This window comes from Ascaphus truei, chromosome 18 (assembly GCF_040206685.1).
Source record: "Ascaphus truei isolate aAscTru1 chromosome 18, aAscTru1.hap1, whole genome shotgun sequence".
Lineage (NCBI taxonomy): Eukaryota > Metazoa > Chordata > Amphibia > Anura > Ascaphidae > Ascaphus > Ascaphus truei.
The window spans coordinates 28,496,359-28,513,776 of record NC_134500.1 but is presented as its reverse complement, the minus strand read 5'-3'; the positions used below and the strand labels follow the sequence as shown (position 1 = coordinate 28,513,776).

Below are 17,418 nucleotides of genomic sequence, written 5' to 3'. Positions count from 1 at the left end.
GGGGGCGGCTCCTGCCACCAGGGGGCGCAGTGACCGCTCACCCCATCCTCCGTCACTGGAACGGCCCATGCTTGCGTCTGGCTGAGGTGGGCCGCCCAGTGCGTGACTGTGTGAGACTGATCGAACATTTCAAGCTCCTCCCGCCCCCTCCCCCTTGTCCCGCCAGGCGTTACCCCCCGTTATTTCACATGCTTCCCCCCCCCCTCACAGCGCCCCCTGCAGACACAATTGCAAAGCCAATTTCTTCCAAGTGAAATATGCAAGTTTGGAAATCTATTCTGGTTTTAACCCTTCAAGTCCAGCAACGAATTGCAAAACAATGTATGGTATTGCAGTGTCACGCCTTGCAGGCTTCTGTGGCAGAGACAGGGTTAATTCAGTGCCAATTGGACATTAGACAACACTGAATGTCCTTGTAAAATGGCTGATACATTTGTAACTGTGGGGAGGGGGGAGGGTTCCATGCCTGGGTAGGGGGCTTCCGTGCCTGGGGAGGGGGTTCCGTGCCTGGGGAGGGGGGGTTTCCTCCCTGGGGTGTAAGATGGTTATCTTGGGTTCAGCCTGTCTCTATCTGGCGTGACCTCTTCACCTTGGTGCATTTTCCGCTCTCCTCCTGACCTGCATGGCTGCCTCTCCCCGCGTCTCCCTCGTGTCTCCTGGGTGTATTAATATTTCTCTCTCTTTCTCTGTCTTTTAACACCCTCTCTGTAGCTGCGTGAAAATGCTCAACTTGTGGTGAGTCGTTCTCTCTGCGGAGCGCGCACAAAAGGGAGAGGACCCCTCCTATTTAGGGAGCGGCCCAAAATATTACCTGCTGAATGCTCCCCACAGGTGCAGGAGGGGGGCTTTATCACACAGAGCAGCGGCAGAGAGGGGCCCCTAACTCCTCCCTGTCAGTGCTGGGAGAGGTGCGTTGGGGATGTAGTACTGAATGGCAGTGTTGTCGGTCAGATCACTGGCGCACTTTCATGTTTTTACATTTATTTTGTATTTTTAACTGGCGCCCGTCTCTGATCTAAAGCAGATCAGCTGGAAGTCTCACACGCCCGCTTCCCATCATATCATACCCCAACAATACCAAGATATATGCTATTTGGATAGTATTCCATAAAACCTATGCTTAGTGTCTGCATGTACACGCGTATACACACAGGTACTTATGCGCACACGTATATACACACATGTACATGTACCTACACACGTTTCTGTACACCGTACGTGCATATACGTAAATACACATCTACACACACGTGAACGTGTGTACACCACACATGCTTACACATATGTACACACACGTATGTACACTGACGTGCGTACACGTACGTTCACTCACGTACACACACCAAAAGCCGGTTTCGCAGGTGAAAACTCATTCACGATCCAGTTTGAAATTGGGCCCATCCCTCCTAACCCATTTAGTCCCCAAATGCTCAGAGATCTGCCCGGAAAAGATGAATCCCCTATGCCCCTGAATTTCACAACCTGTGCAGTTACGCTACCAGGCGAAATATTGAGTTCAGGGTTAGGCCTGGCACAGCCTCGTCTGGCAGCGTAAGGGTTAGGCCTGGCACAGCCTCGCCTGGCAGTAGAAGAGTTAGGCCTGGCACAGCCTCGTCTGGCAGTGGAAGGGTTAGGCCTGGCACAGCCTCGTCTGGCAGTGGAAGGGTTAGGCCTGGCACAGCCTCGTCTGGCAGTGGAAGGGTTAGGCCTGGCACAGCCTCGTCTGGCAGTGGAAGGGTTAGGCCTGGCACAGCCTCGTCTGGCAGTGGAAGGGTTAGGCCTGGCACAGCCTCGTCTGGCAGTGGAAGGGTTAGGCCTGGCACAGCCTCGTCTGGCAGTGGAAGGGTTAGGCCTGGCACAGCCTCGTCTGGCGTGGAAGGGTTAGGCCTGGCACAGCCTCGTCTGGCAGTGGAAGGGTTAGGCCTGGCACAGCCTCGTCTGGCAGCGTAAGGGTTATCCCTGGCACAGCCTCGTCTGGCAGTGGAAGGGTTAGGCCTGGCACAGCCTCGTCTGGCAGTGGAAGGGTTAGGCCTGGCACAGCCTCGTCTGGCAGCAAAAGGGTTAGGCCTGGCACATCCTCGTCTGGCAGCGTAAGGGTTGGGCCTGGCACAGCCTCGTCTGGCAGTGTAAGGGATAGGCCTGACACAGCCTCGTCTGGCAGCGGATGGGTTAGGCCTGGCACAGCCTCGTCTGGCAGCGGATGGGTTAGGCCTGGCACAGCCTCGTCTGGCAGCGGAAAGGTTAGGCCTGGCACAGCCTCGTCTGGCAGCGGAAAGGTTAGGCCTGGCACAGCCGCGTCTGGCAGTGGAAGGGTTAGGCCTGGCACAGCCTCGTCTGGCAGTGGAAGGGTTAGGCCTGGCACAGCCTCGTCTGGCAGTGGAAGGGTTAGGCCTGGCACAGCCTCGTCTGGCAGTGGAAGGGTTAGGCCTGGCACAGCCTTGTCTGGCAGTGCAAGGGTAAGGCCTGGCACAGCCTCGTCTGGCAGTGGAAGGGTTAGGCCTGGCACAGCCTCGTCTGGCAGTGGAAGGGTTAGGCCTGGCACAGCCTCGTCTGGCAGCGTAAGGGTTAGGCCTGGCACAGCCTCGTCTGGCAGCGGAAGGGTTAGGCCTGGCACAGCCTCGTCTGGCAGTGGAAGGGTTAGGCCTGGCACAGCCTCGTCTGGCAGCAAAAGGGTTAGGCCTGGCACATCCTCGTCTGGCAGCGGATGGGTTAGGCCTGGCACAGCCTCGTATGGCAGCGGATGGGTTAGGCCTGGCACAGCCTCGTCTGGCAGCGGAAAGGTTAGGGCTGGCACAGCCTCGTCTGCAGGCGTAAGGCTTAGGCCTGGCACAGCCTCGTCTGGCAGTGGAAGGGTTAGGCCTGGCACAGCCTCGCCTGGCAGCGGAAGGGTTAGGCCTGGCACAGCCTCGTCTGGCAGTGGAAGGGTTAGGCCTGGCACTGCCTCATCTGGCAGCGGAAGGGTTAGGCCTGGCACAGCCTCGTCTGGCAGTGGAAGGGTTAGGCCTGGCACAGCCTCATCTGGCAGTGGAAGGGTTAGGCCTGGCACAGCCTCGTATGGCAGCGCAAGGGTTAGGCCTGGCACAGCCTCGTCTGGCAGCGGAAGGGTTAGACATGGCATTCCTTCATCTGGCAGCGGAAGGGTTAGGCCTGGCACAGCCTCGTCTGGCAGTGGAAGGGTTAGGCCTGGCACAGCCTCGTCTGGCAGTGGAAGGGTTAGGCCTGGCACAGCCTCGTATGGCAGCGGAAGGGTTAGGCCTGGCACAGCCTCGTCTGGCAGCGGAAGGGTTAGGCCTGGCACAGCTAGTCTGGCAGCGGAAAGGTTAGGCCTGGCACAGCCTCGTCTGGCAGCAGATGGGTTAGGCCTGGCACAGCTAGTCTGGCAGCGGAAAGGTTAGGCCTGGCACAGCCTCGTCTGGCAGCGGAAAGGTTAGGCCTGGCACAGCTTGTCTGGCAGCGGAAGTGTTAGGCCTGGCACAGCCTCGTCTGGCAGCGGAAGGGTTAGGCCTGGCACAGCCTCGTCTGGCAGCGGAAGGGTTAGGCCTGGCACAGCCTCGTCTGGCAGCGGAAAGGTTAGGCCTGGCACAGCTAGTCTGGCAGTGGAAGGGTTAGGCCTGGCACAGCCTCGTCTGGCAGTGGAAGGGTTAGGCCTGGCACAGCCTCGTCTGGCAGTGGAAGGGTTAGGCCTGGCACAGCCTCGTCTGGCAGTGGAAGGGTTAGGCCTGGCACAGCCTCGTCTGGCAGCGGAAGGGTTAGGCATGGCAAAGCCTCGTCTGGCAGCGGAAGGGTTAGGCCTGGCACAGCCTCGTCTGGCAGTGGAAGGTATAAGCGTGGCACAGCCTCGTCTGGCAGCGGAAGGTATATGCCTGGCACTGCTAGTCTGGTAGCAGAAAAGTTAGGCCTGGCACAGTCTCGTGTGGCAGCGAAAGAGTTAGGCCTGGCACAGTCTCGTGTGGCAGTCCAAGGGTTAGGCCTGGCATAGCTAGACTGGCAGTGGAAGGGTTAGGCCTGGCAGAGCCTCGCCTGGCAGAAGGGTTAGGCCTTGCACAGCCTCGTCTGGCAGCGGAAAGGTTAGGCCTGGCACAGCTAGTCTGGCAGTGGAAGGGTTAGGCCTGGCACAGCCTCGCCTGGCAGAAGGGTTAGGCCTGGCACAGCCTTGTCTGGCAGCGGAAGGGTTAGGCCTGGCACAGCCTTGTCTGGCAGCGGAAGGGAAAAGCGTGGCACAGCCTCGTCTGGCAGCGGATGGGTTATGCCTGGCACAGCCTCGTCTGGCAGCGGAAGGGATATGCCTGGCACAGCTAGTCTGGTAGCAGAAAAGTTAGGCCTGGCACAGCCTCGTCTGGCAGTGGAAGGGTTGGGCCTGGCACAGCCTCGTCTAGCAGCGATGGGTTAGGCCTGGCACAGCCTTGTCTGGCGGTGGAAGGATTAGGCCTGGCACAGCCTCGTCTAGCAGCGGATGGGTTAGGCCTGGCACAGCCTCGTCTGGCAGCGGATGGGTTAGGCCTGGCACAGCCTCGTCTGGCAGAGGAAGGGTTAGGCCTGGCACAGCCTCGTCTGGCAGCGTAAGGGTTAGGCCTGGCACAGCCTCGTCTGGCAGTGGATGGGTTAGGACTGGCACAGCCTCGTCTGGCAGCGGATGGGTTAGGACTGGCACAGCCTCGTCTGGCAGAGGAAGGCTTAGGCTTGGCATTGCCTCGTCTGGCAGAGGAAGGGTTAGGCCTGGCACAGCCTCGTCTGGCAGAGGAAGGGTTAGGCTTGGCATTGCCTCGTCTGGCAGAGGAAGGGTTAGGCTTGGCATTGCTCGTCTGGCAGAGGAAGGGCTAGGTCTGGCACAGCCTCGTCTGGCAGCAGAAGTTGTACGGGGAAGTAGATGAGTGATGGACGGGAGAAGATGCTACTCCAGCACTATGCCCACTCTTTGTATCCCGTCTTTCCAAAGTGTGTGCACCCCTCCTCACTCTGTATATAGTCTGCATGCCCCCCAACCGTCTTTCTCCCCATCATATCCCTCCCACATGCTGCATCTCAGCCTCAACATCTGTCTTCCAGGGGTAAGAGAGAGGAAGGGGAGACAGGGGGGAGAGAGGTGAGTGGGAGCCAGAGGGGAAGAGAGATGAGGGGGAGCCAGGGGGGAAGAGAGGTGAGGGGGAGCCAGGGGGGGAGAGGTGAAGGGGAGACAGGTGAGGGGGAGACAGATGTGAGGGAGGGGAGCCAGGGGGGAGATAGGTGAGGAGGAGCCAGGGGGGAGAGAGGAGCAGGAGCCAGGGGGGAGAGAGTGAGGGGGAGCCAGGGGGGAGAGTGGTGAGGGGGAGCCAGGGGGAAGAGAGGTCAGGGGGAGTCAGGGGGAGAGAGGTGAAGGGGAGCCAGGGGGGAGATAGGTGAGGAGGAGCCAGGGGGGAGAGGTGAGGAAGAGCCAGGGGGGAGAGAGGTGAGGGGGAGCCAGGTGTGAGGGAGGGGGAGACAGGTGTGAGGGAGGGGGAGCCAGGGGGGAGAGAGGTGAGGGGGAGCCAGGGGGGAGATAGGTGAGGAGGAGCCAGGGAGGAGAGAGGTGAGGAGGAGCCAGGGAGGAGAGAGGTGAGGAGGAGCCAGGGAGGAGAGAGGTGAGGAGGAGCCAGGGAGGAGAGAGGTGAGGAGGAGCCAGGGGGGAGAGAGGTGAGGGGGAGCCAGGGGTGAGAGAGGTGAGGGAGAGACAGGGGGGAGACAGGTGTGAGGGAGGGGGAGACAGGTGTGAGGGAGGGGGAGACAGGTGTGAGGGAGGGAGAGACAGGTGTGAGGGAGGGGGAGACAGGTGTGAGGGTGGGGGAGACGGGGGAGAGAGGTGAGGGGGAGCCAAGGGGGAGAGAGGTGAGGGGGAGCCAGCTGGGAGAGAGGTGAGGGGGAGCCATGGGGGAGAGAGGTGAGGGGGAGCCAGGGGTGAGAGAGGTGATTGAGAGACAGGGGGGAGAAAGGTGTGAGGGAGGGGGAGACAGGTGTGAGGGAGGTGGGGAGACAGGTGTGAGGGAGGAAGAGACAGGTGTGAGGGAGGGGGAGACGGGGGAGAGAGGTATGGGGGAGACAGGTGTGAGGGAGCCAGGGGGGAGACAGGTGTGAGGGAGCCAGGGGGGAGACAGGTGTGAGGGAGCCAGGTGTGAGGGAGCCAGGGGGGAGAGATGTGAGGGGGAGCCAGGGGGGAGAGATGTGAGGGGGAGCCAGGGGGGAGAGAGGGGAGGGGGAGCCAGGGGGGAGAGAGGGGAAGGGGAGCTAGGGGGGAGAGAGGTGAAGGGGAGCCAGGGGGGAGAGAGGTGAAGGGGAGCCATGAGGGAGAGAGATGAGGGGGAGCCGGGGTGAGAGAGATGTGAGGGGGAGCCAGGGGTGAGAGAGGTGAGGGGGAGCCAGGGAGGTGAGGGGGAGCCAGGGGGGAGAGAGGTGTGGGGAGCCAGGGGGGAGAGAGGTGTGGGGGAGCCACCATCTATCTGCCAGGATAAATAAAACCTTAATAGGAAGTGTAGAATGGGGGAGACTTCCATCGCTGCAGTAATATCCAGCCCACCCAAAGGCTCTGTGCTTACTGCTATACCCCCCTTCCCATTGCCGCTATACCCGCCTCCCCATTGTCGCTATACCCCCCTCCCCGCTGCCGCTATACCCCCCTCCCCGCTGCCGCTATACCCCATCCCCGCTGCCGCTATACTCCCCTCCCCGCTGCCGCTATACCCCCCTCCCCGCTGCCGCTATACCCCCCTCCCCGCTGCCGCTATACCCCCCTCCCCGCTGCCGCTATACCCCCCTCCCCGCTGCCGCTATTAGCCCCTCCCCGCTGCCGCTATACCCCCCTCCCCGCTGCCGCTATACCCCCCTCCCCGTTGCCGCTATACCCCCCTCCCCGCTATACCCCCCTCCCCGCTATACCCCCCTCCCCGTTGCCGCTTATACCCCCCTCCCCGCTATACCCCCCTCCCCGTTGCCGCTATACCCCCCTCCCCGTTGCCGCTATACCCCCCTCCCCGTTGCCGCTATACCCCCCTCCCCGTTGCCCGCTATACCCCCCTCCCCGTTGCCGCTATACCCCCCTCCCCGTTGCCGCTATACCCCCCTCCCCGCTGCCGCTATACCCCCCTCCCCGCTGCCGCTATACCCCCCTCCCCGCTGCCGCTATACCCACCTCCCCGCTGCCAGCTATACCCGCCTCCCCGCTGCCGCTATACCCCCCTCCCGTTGCCGCTATACCCCCCTCCCCGTTGCCGCTATACCCCCCTCCCCGTTGCCTCTATACCCCCCTCCCCGTTGCCGCTATACCCCCCTCCCCGCTGCCGCTATACCCCCTTTCCCCGCCTGCCGCTATACCCCCCCTCCCCGCTGCCGCTATACCCCCCTCCCCGTTGCCGCTATACCCCCCTCCCCGTTGCCGCTATACCCCCTCCCCGTTGCCGCTATAACCCCCTCCCCGCTGCCGCTATACCCCCCTCCCCGCTGCCGCTATACCCCCCCTCCCGCTGCCGCTATACCCCCCTCCCGGCTGCCGCTATACCCCCCTCCCCGCTGCCGCTATACCCCCCCTCCCCGCTGCCGCTATACCCCCCTCCCCGCTGCCGCTATACCCCCCTCCCCCGCTGCCGCTGTACCCCCCTCCCCGCTGCCGCTGTACCCCCCTCCCGCTGTACCCCCCTCCCCGCTGCCGCTGTACCCCCCTCCCCGCTGCCGCTGTACCCCCCTCCCCGCTGCCGCTGTACCCCCCTCCCCGCTGCCGCTGTACCCCCCTCCCGCTGCCGCTGTACCCCCCTCCCCGCTGCCGCTGTACCCCCCTCCCCGCTGCCGCTGTACCCCCTCCCCGCTGCCGCTGTACCCCCCTCCCCGCTGCCGCTGTACCCCCCTCCCGCTGCCGCTGTACCCCCCTCCCGCTGCCGCTGTACCCCCCCCCCCCCCCCCCCTCCCCCTCCGCTTCCGCTGTACCCCCCTCCCCGCTGCCGCTATACCACTCCCGCTGCCGCTATACCCCCCTCCCCCGTTGCCGCTATAACCCCCCTCCCCGTTGCCGCTGTACCCCCTCCCCGCTGCCGCTGTACCCCCCTCCCCGCTGCCGCTATACCCGCTCCCCGCTGCCGCTATACCCCCCTCCCCGTTGCCGCTATACCCCCCTCCCCCGTTGCCGCTATACCCCCCTCCCCGTTGCCGCTATACCCCCCTCCCGTTGCCGCTATACCCCCCTCCCCGCTGCCGCTATACCCCCCTCCCCCGCTGCCGCTATACCCCCCTCCCCGTTGCCGCTATACCCTGCTGCCGCTATACCCCCCCTCCCCGCTGTACCCCCCTCCCCGCTGCCGCTGTACCCCCTCCCCGCTGCCGCTGTACCCCCCTCCCCGCTGCCGCTATACCCCCCTCCCCGCTGCCGCTGTACCCCCCTCCCCGCTGCCGCTGTACCCCCCTCCCGACTACTATAGAAATGCCCACAGGTTGCAAATATTCCACCTGTTTATACAGCGCCTTCTCTCACAGAACCGGTGTTCCCGGCACACGCGGCGCCTCTTATTTACCAGTCTGAGAGAGAAAATGAAGCTTGTTAGCGGCTTATGTTTCCTTTAACCCTGCGGTGGCTGAGGGCGGGGGGCGGGAGGGGGGCGTTAATCAAAACTTTGCTAACGTGTGGAAATCATTGCCACTTATAAAGGAACTTTTTGCCTATTTTTGCGTATTTGTGTAACATGTAATCACCCAGGTCTCCTCCAGACTTTCTTCTATAGCTGCACCGGCAGTCTGAACTTCTTCAGTGCCAATAAGGGTCTGCATCCCAACTGTGAAAGGGTTAACAGTGGTACCAAACATGTGGAAGTGTGTCTCCGGAAGTCTTATTGTTGTAATGACGTGAGATTCCCCTCTCTCCCCCTCCCTCCCCATCTCTTCCCGTCCCCCCCACTCTCTCCCCCCTACACCACACTCTCTCCCCCCTCCCCCCCATACTCCCCTCCTCCCCCCCACACTCCCTCCTCCCCCACACACTCTCCCCCCTCACCCCCACCCTCTCTCCCCATTCCCCCCTCCAATCCCTCTCTCCCCCCTCTGTCCCTCTAATCCCTCCCCATCCCTTTCCCTCTTCACCCCGTCTCTCCTCCCCCCAACCTCCCCCCCACACATCCCTCCCTTCCTTCTCTCTCTCCCCCTCTCTCCCTCTCCTCCCCCACCCCCACCCCACTCCTCTCTCTCACAGGTGCTGCTGTTTTTTTAAGAGGAAAAGGAAGAACCATTCTCAGCGACATCACAAGTGAGCTCCCAGAATCCTCCGGGGGACATGGTGTGACCTTGGCGTCCGCAGCGCCGCACTGTCAGTGACTCCAGGACGTTGGGGGAGAGTTTGCGGGTTGTACCTTGTGGGAAAACAAAACGCCCCAAATAATATTGGCGTTTACTCGGAGCGGGCAATCCAAAGCGGACCCGCAAACGGTTCCCAAGATGAGGTGCAATAAGGCTCGGCGCTCTGAGCCGGGGGAGCGGGGGGGGGTCCCAGGAGTGAGGGCAGCGCCTACGGCTCAGAACCGGGACTGGCAGGAACCGTCCCCGACCCTTTGTATTATTACCTGCGTTGGTTACTGCACTCCGTCGTCGCTTGAATGCAGCAAGATTGCTCCCCCCTCTTTATAGGCATGGCTGGGGGTTCCCCCCTCAGCTCCCGGCTCTCCCCCGCCTTATCATGGAGGCAACAGACACATGACTACTTTTTTATTTGAAGACTTGTTTTTTGTTTTTTTTCCCTCTACTTTCCCATTTCTCTGCTTGGAAATAAAGTGTAGAGAAGTCGTGTCATTCCACGGTAACCGCGCTGCTTCGTGCATGGGTAACGCGCCTCCCGGGGTGCCATACTACTGCCTTTCATAGAAATATACCTTTAGAAGAAGCGTCCGTGCGCGCTCTGGCGCCCGTATACTGCTCGCGGTCATGGTGAGGCGCGGTCTCACAGTTTAGCTTTATGTATAGCGCCAGAGTACGGATAAATATATTATGGTGCTTCTTTCTGGGAGACCATTCAGAAACTAGGGGACTACAACCGGAATACCTTTTTTATGCTTGAAACCCTCCCATACCTGTGGATTTTTTTTTTGCAATTTTATTTGGAATTGCTCCTCTCTATGTTAGCACGGTATTGTAGACGATACCTTTCTTACAGAACAATACCTTGCGTTCCTGTTTTTGTCCCCATGTGCAGTACGGCTGTTAAATGCGTTTTGCACCCCCTTCCCCCCCTCCCCTTCCCTGTACCCTTCCCCCCCTCTCCCTTCCCTGTACCCCTCCTTCCCCCCCCCTCCCCTTTCCTGTACCCTTCCTTCCCCCCCCTCCCCTTTCCTGTACTCTTCCTTCCCCCGTCCCCCTTCCCTGTACCCTTCCTTCCCCCCCGTTTTATAAGATACACTGAGCTCGCTGCAGGAAAACTGTGAATTAATTTCCCTTGCTTTTACGTATAATTTAACGCTTTTTTTAAATCCTGTTGTGTTCTCACCCCCCCCCCCCCCCCCCAAGCGTGAAGAATAAGCGGAAATACTAATCGTACAGCATTACTGTCACCAAGATTATTTTAGCCTGGGAACATTCAACCTCTTTGCAGTCAAAAGGTCAGTTTCAGGCCCTCCTGCCGGCACGGCTGAAGCACTGCTTGGTGTCCGTTTCGGGCCCTCCTGCCGGCACGGCTGAAGCACTGCTTGGCGTCCGTTTCAGTTCCTCCTGCCGCGCGGCTGAATCACTGCTTGGGGTCCGTTTCGGGCCCTCCTGCCGGCACGGCTGAAGCACTGCTTGGGGTCCGTTTCAGTTCCTCCTGCCGCACGGCTGAAGCACTGCTTGGGGTCCGTTTCGGGCCCTCCTGCCGGCACGGCTGAAGCACTGCTTGGCGTCCGTTTCAGTTCCTCCTGCCGCGCGGCTGAATCACTGCTTGGGGTCCGTTTCGGGCCCTCCTGCCGGCACGGCTGAAGCACTGCTTGGGGTCCGTTTCGGGCCCTCCTGCCGGCACGGCTGAATCACTGCTTGGCGTCCGTTTCAGTTCCTCCTGCCGCGCGGCTGAAGCACTGCTTGGGGTCCGTTTCAGTTCCTCCTGCCGCGCGGCTGAATCACTGCTTGGGGTCCGTTTCAGTTCCTCCTGCCGCGCGGCTGAAGCACTGCTTGGGGTCCGTTTCGGGCCCTCCTGCCGGCACGGCTGAAGCACTGCTTGGGGTCTGTTTCGGGCCCTCCTGCCGGCACGGCTGAAGCACTGCTTGGGGTCCGTTTCGGGCCCTCCTGCCGGCACGGCTGAAGCACTGCTTGGGGTCCGTTTCAGGCCCTCCTGCCGGCACGGCTGAAGCACTGCTTGGGGTCCGTTTCGGGCCCTCCTGCCAGCACGGCTGAATCACTGCTTGGCGTCCGTTTCAGTTCCTCCTGCCGCACGGCTGAAGCACTGCTTGGGGTCCGTTTCGGGCCCTCCTGCCGGCACGGCTGAAGCACTGCTTGGGGTCCGTTTCGGGCCCTCCTGCCGGCACGGCTGAAGCACTGCTTGGCGTCCGTTTCAGTTCCTCCTGCCGCGCGGCTGAATCACTGCTTGGGGTCCGTTTCGGGCCCTCCTGCCGGCACGGCTGAAGCACTGCTTGGGGTCCGTTTCGGGCCCTCCTGCCGGCACGGCTGAAGCACTGCTTGGCGTCCGTTTCAGTTCCTCCTGCCGCGCGGCTGAGTCACTGCTTGGGGTCCGTTTCGGGCCCTCCTGCCGGCACGGCTGAAGCACTGCTTGGGGTCCGTTTCGGGCCCTCCTGCCGGCACGGCTGAATCACTGCTTGGCGTCCGTTTCAGTTCCTCCTGCCGCGCGGCTGAAGCACTGCTTGGGGTCCTTTTCAGTTCCTCCTGCCGCGCGGCTGAATCACTGCTTGGGGTCCGTTTCAGTTCCTCCTGCCGCGCGGCTGAAGCACTGCTTGGGGTCCGTTTCGGGCCCTCCTGCCGACACGGCTGAAGCACTGCTTGGGGTCCGTTTCGGGCCCTCCTGCCGGCACGGCTGAAGCACTGCTTGGGGTCCGTTTCGGGCCCTCCTGCCGGCACGGCTGAAGCACTGCTTGGGGTCCGTTTCAGGCCCTCCTGCCGGCACGGCTGAAGCACTGCTTGGGGTCCGTTTCGGGCCCTCCTGCCAGCACGGCTGAATCACTGCTTGGCGTCCGTTTCAGTTCCTCCTGCCGCACGGCTGAAGCACTGCTTGGGGTCCGTTTCGGGCCCTCCTGCCGGCACGGCTGAAGCACTGCTTGGGGTCCGTCTCGGGCCCTCCTGCCTGCACGGCTGAAGCACTGCTTGGGGTCCGTTTCGGGCCCTCCTGCCGGCACGGCTGAAGCACTGCTTGGGGTCCGTTTCAGTTCCTCCTGCCGCACGGCTGAAGCACTGCTTGGGGTCCGTTTCGGGCCCTCCTGCCGGCACGGCTGAAGCACTGCTTGGGGTCCGTCTCGGGCCCTCCTGCCGGCACGGCTGAATCACTGCTTGGCGTCTGTTTCGGGCCCTCCTGCCGGCACGGCTGAAGCACTGCTTGGCGTCTGTTTCGGGCCCTCCTGCCGGCACGGCTGAAGCACTGCTTGGGGTCCGTTTCGGGCCCTCCTGCCGGCACGGCTGAAGCACTGCTTGGGGGTGGGTTGCCTGTAAGTGGTCTATTTAAATGGACGTTTATCCTACCCCTCCAGTGCCTTGTCGCTAACCAGGCCTCACACCCACACCTCCAAGACCTACACAACCGCAACAAGGATACACCTCGTAAAAATATGTGACTGGGCTTGGTGATAAACCAGAAACCTCCGGTAACCCCCTTTTCATTTGTTCGCCTCTCGCACTTCACACGGACGGTTCACCCCTCAGGAATCTTTCCACTTATCTGGAATGTAAAGGGAAGGCAAATTCCCCCCCCCCCATCTCTTTTGTAATATTTTTTAAGGTATATTTAATTTAGAGTACTGTGTTGCACTGTAGCGAAGGGGATTATTATTATTATTATTTTTTTTTTTTCCTTTTAAGAACTTGAATAAATGTTTGGCTGGCTAATGTTGATGGTGGAGGTATATGATGCTGCTACACGTGAGAACGGGTGGGTTTGGACTTTGAACAATCTGGGTGTAATTATCCACGTCGTGGGGAGAGCTGGGAACTCATTGGATAATTGCATTGGTTTGACATACAGGGGTCTATGTGTCATTTTTATCCAGTCCGTGGATTTTGCTACAGTTTTGACTCTCGTGGATCACCTCTTGATTTGGAGAATGTCTTGAGGTGTTGGGACACATTTTAATATGTTCTGCTTCACTCTATTCTCTCTCTCCCCTTCTCTCGCTGTCTCTGTCTCTATTATCACCTAGCATACAGTGCTTCTACTGCAGCAAGGGATTCTGGGAAATTACATACAGATGAGCAGTGTGAGGTTGGTTGTACTGGCTTTGCAATTTTCAAGGATGGGTAGGTTTGCCATACACATTAAGTTATGGTGGGTGACAAAGGCGACAAAAAACCTTCCCCGTATAGCATATAGCCAATACAGAATATCACTTGTGAGCACATTCACATGTCTTAAACAGGTCTGCAATCCTGCTTTTCACTCCTTCCCCACCCCTCTGACAGGGAGAGGGTTAACCCTACAGATGACTGATCCCAGGGCTTAAGTGTCATCTGGATCAATGCTGTGTCTCCCTCCCCACCCCTCATCTGTGACTGCCCCTGTGTTTCTGACATATGACACCCTATGCTGATACAAAGTGGCTATGCTTCCAGACGCCCAAAGCTGGTTCTCCAATGATAAGGAACCCGTTGGCTGGTCCAAGTTAAATTAAACCTAGTGGTTTCCTATTAATACTGGCATGAGTGATTTTTTTTTAACCCAATGATTGATATAGGGGCAAGACGTGCCTTCCCCCTCTGACCCCTCCTAATATAGCTGTATATCCTTTTCTGACCATCGCTTACCTCTGTTAATGGTCCAAGGGCCTGGTGCTGTTCGTGCCGGCTGGTTCTGTACTGAGCTGCACGGGCTGTGAATATTAAAGCTGAGCTGGCTTGGGCAGCTGGTGGTGACACACATCCCACCACACACACACACAAATGGGGACAGTCACCGAGCAGCTGCCCAAACAAAGCCAGTGTCCTTGAGACCCCAGAAAGACTATCTAAAAACATCGCTGTCACACATGGAATCTAGTTATGTCTGCTGAAGACAGGCCCACATGTGTAGCTCCGCTGAGTCCTTAGGCATGTGCAGGATGTTACACGTGCCAGGGATGTCTCAGTGAGTAGGTACAGTTCCAAACTGCAGCCAACACAGACAAATGCTTTAAAATGCAGGTCTCTAGGACAGAGATACAAAGGACCGCAGTACTTACAATTTCACAATGTAATGCTTCATTTATTGATTAAAGGTCCATGTGGGGTCTGAAACGTTCCTCCTCTCTTGGCTACCACAATAAATGAAGAATTGCATAATGAACTTGTGAGCAGAGTCTGCTTTGTACCTCTGTCCTAGAGGGGACCTGCACTGTGTATCTCTGTCCTAGAGGAGACCTGCACTGTGTACCTCTGTCCCAGAGGAGACCTGCACTGTGTACCTCTGTCCTAGAGGAGACCTGCACTGTGTACCTCTGTCCTAGAGGAGACCTGCACTTTGTACCTCTGTCCTAGAGGAGACCTGCACTTTGTACCTCTGTCCCAGAGGAGACCTGCACTGTGTACCTCTGTCCTAGAGGAGACCTGCACTGTGTACCTCTGTCCTAGAGGAGACCTGCACTTTGTACCTCTGTCCTAGAGGAGACCTGCACTGTGTACCTCTGTCCTAGAGGAGACCTGCACTTTGTACCTCTGTCCTAGAGGAGACCTGCACTTTGTACCTCAGTCCCAGAGGAGACCTGCACTGTGTATCTCTGTCCTAGAGACCTGCGCTTTGTACCTCTGTCCTAGAGGAGACCTGCACTGTGTACCTCTGTCCTAGAGGAGACCTGCACTGTGTGTATCTGTCCCAGAGGAGACCTGCACTTTGTACCTCTGTCCTAGAGGAGACCTGCACTGTGTGTATCTCTGTCCTAGCGGAGACCTGCACTGTGTGTATCTCTGTCCTAGAAGAGACCTGCACTGTGTGTATCTCTGTCCCAGAGGAGACCTGCACTGTGTGTATCTCTGTCCTAGAGGAGACCTGCACTGTGTGTATCTCTGTCCTAGAAGAGACCTGCACTTTGTATCTCTGTCCTAGAGGAGACCTGCACTGTGTATCTCTGTCCTAGAGGAGACCTGCACTGTGTATCTCTGTCCTAGAGGAGACCTGCACTGTGTGTATCTCTGTCCTAGAGGAGACCTGCACTGTGTGTATCTCTGTCCTAGAGGAGACCTGCACTGTGTGTATCTCTGTCCCAGAGGAGACCTGCACTTTGTACCTCTGTCCTAGAGGAGACCTGCACTTTGTATCTCTGTCCTAGAGGAGACCTGCATTGTGTGTATCTCTGTCCTAGAGGAGACCTGCACTGTGTATCTCTGTCCTAGAGGAGACCTGCACTTTGAAGAATTTGTTTATACGGTGTATATAGGCCGTTTTCAATTGTAAACATTGAAGTCCGGAGATGGGCGCCGTGGAATAAACAGCCCGGTGACGAGGGGAGATGGGCGCCGTGGAATAAACACAGCCTGGTGATGAGGAGAGACAAGTGTTGTGGAATAAACAACCTGGTATTGAGGGGGAGACAGGTGCCGTGGAATTAACACAGCCTGGTGACGAGTGGAGACAGGTGCCGTGGAATAAACAGCCTGGTGATGAGGGGAGATGGGCGCCGTGGAATAAACACAGCCTGGTGATGAGGGGAGACGGGTGCCGTGGAATGAACACAGCTTGGTGATGGGTGGACGAATGCTTTGGCAGAAATTCTGGGGTCTATATTTTGGGAATTCCGAGCCTATCATTTCTCTGGGAATGCCACGTGACGGTTCATGTATAATGAGCAGCGCACAAAGGGTGCGAGGGGGAGAGTGACCAGCTGAAAAGGGGCACTTTCACGAACTTTGATATGGGGTTTATTAGAACAGCGACCTTTCCAACCCGTCTCAGGACATAAACACAGGACTGACACCCCAATGTGATGCTGGGAAGCTGCAAACCTCACATTGCTTCTGTTAAAGCTGCAGTTCATGCAATATCCTGCATGTGTGGGGGTTTTTTTTTAATAAATCAGTTCTGTAGGCAGAAAAAATACTTTTAGTATTTTCTGTTTTAAAAAAAACAACTTTGAAAGACCAATTTTCTTGTATTCTATTTTAACAAGCATGCTTGTTGCTATAGCAACCATTTACATTCCCCATATTTAAAGATGTCGCCAAACTTTGCCGATCAATAGACGGAGAACGGATTGACCGGCAGCTATGCAGCTCTTTAGGTAAGTAGAGATTGCCCACATGAAACTATTGAAGTAAAAAAAAAAAACGGGAGCCTGAACTGCAGCTTTAAACACCAATCGTGTTGTGTACACACTATCGTTTGCCTCAAACAGGTCTGCATTGTACTGGATGTAAATAATAATTTGGGTCAAAAACAAATATGGTGGAGTATATTGCAAACATTTTAAAAGTAGATCCAACCTGCCATTATCCCGATATACCCGGAATATAGTGGCTATTACAGTATTGGCAATTTTATATAACACAGTTTATAAGCAAAACAACCCCATTAATTAACAAAAATAACATTCACTAATGATCACACTATTTGGTGAGATAGAAAACAATAAATGTGCCACATCATTTATACGTGGTCAGTGTTGGTGACGTGTGATAAGCAGCCCACAATAGTATACGTGGTCAGTGTTGGTGTCATGTTTGATAAGCAGCCCACAGTATACGTGGTCAGTGTTGGTGACGTGTGATAAGCAGCCCACAATAGTATACGTGGTCAGTGTTGGTGACGTGTGATAAGCAGCCCACAATAGTATACGTGGTCAGTGTTGGTGACGTGTGATAAGCAGCCCACAATAGTATACGTGGTCAGTGTTGGTGTCATGTTTGATAAGCAGCCCACATTAGTATAAGTGGTCAGTGTTGGTGACGTGTGATAAGCAGCCCACAATAGTATACGTGGTCAGTGTTGGTGTCATGTTTGATAAGAAGCCCACAGTATACGTGGTCAGTGTTGGTGACGTGTGATAAGCAGCCCACAATAGTATACGTGGTCAGTGTTGGTGACGTGTGATAAGCAGCCCACAATAGTATACGTGGTCAGCGTTGGTGTCATGTTTGATAAGCAGCCCACATTAGTATACGTGGTCAGCGTTGGTGACGTGTGATAAGCAGCCCACAATAGTATACGTGGTCAGTGTTGGTGTCATGTTTGATAAGCAGCCCACATTAGTATACGTGGTCAGTGTTGGTGACGTGTGATAAGCAGCCCACATTAGTATACGTGGTCAGTGTTGGTGTCATGTTTGATAAGCAGCCCACATTAGTATACGT

General features: G+C 57.7%; 1 protein-coding gene across 6 annotated transcripts in view; it reads left to right on the top strand.

Annotated features, from left to right (window-relative positions):
• The window catches only part of CSNK1G1 (casein kinase 1 gamma 1), a 132,318-nt gene extending 119,321 nt beyond the window's left edge, over window positions 1-12,997 (top strand). For 4 of the 6 annotated variants that reach the window (XM_075575977.1, XM_075575981.1, XM_075575979.1 and 1 more), the window contains 2 exons: window positions 712-735; window positions 9,179-12,997. In XM_075575977.1, the coding sequence (XP_075432092.1) occupies window positions 712-735; window positions 9,179-9,236 (82 nt within the window). In that variant the 3' untranslated portion in view covers window positions 9,237-12,997. The remainder of the gene's footprint in view (window positions 1-711; window positions 736-9,178) is intronic. The other 2 variants (XM_075575983.1, XM_075575980.1) reach the window with 1 other exon arrangement.
• The last annotated feature ends 4,421 nt before the right edge of the window (window positions 12,998-17,418 follow it).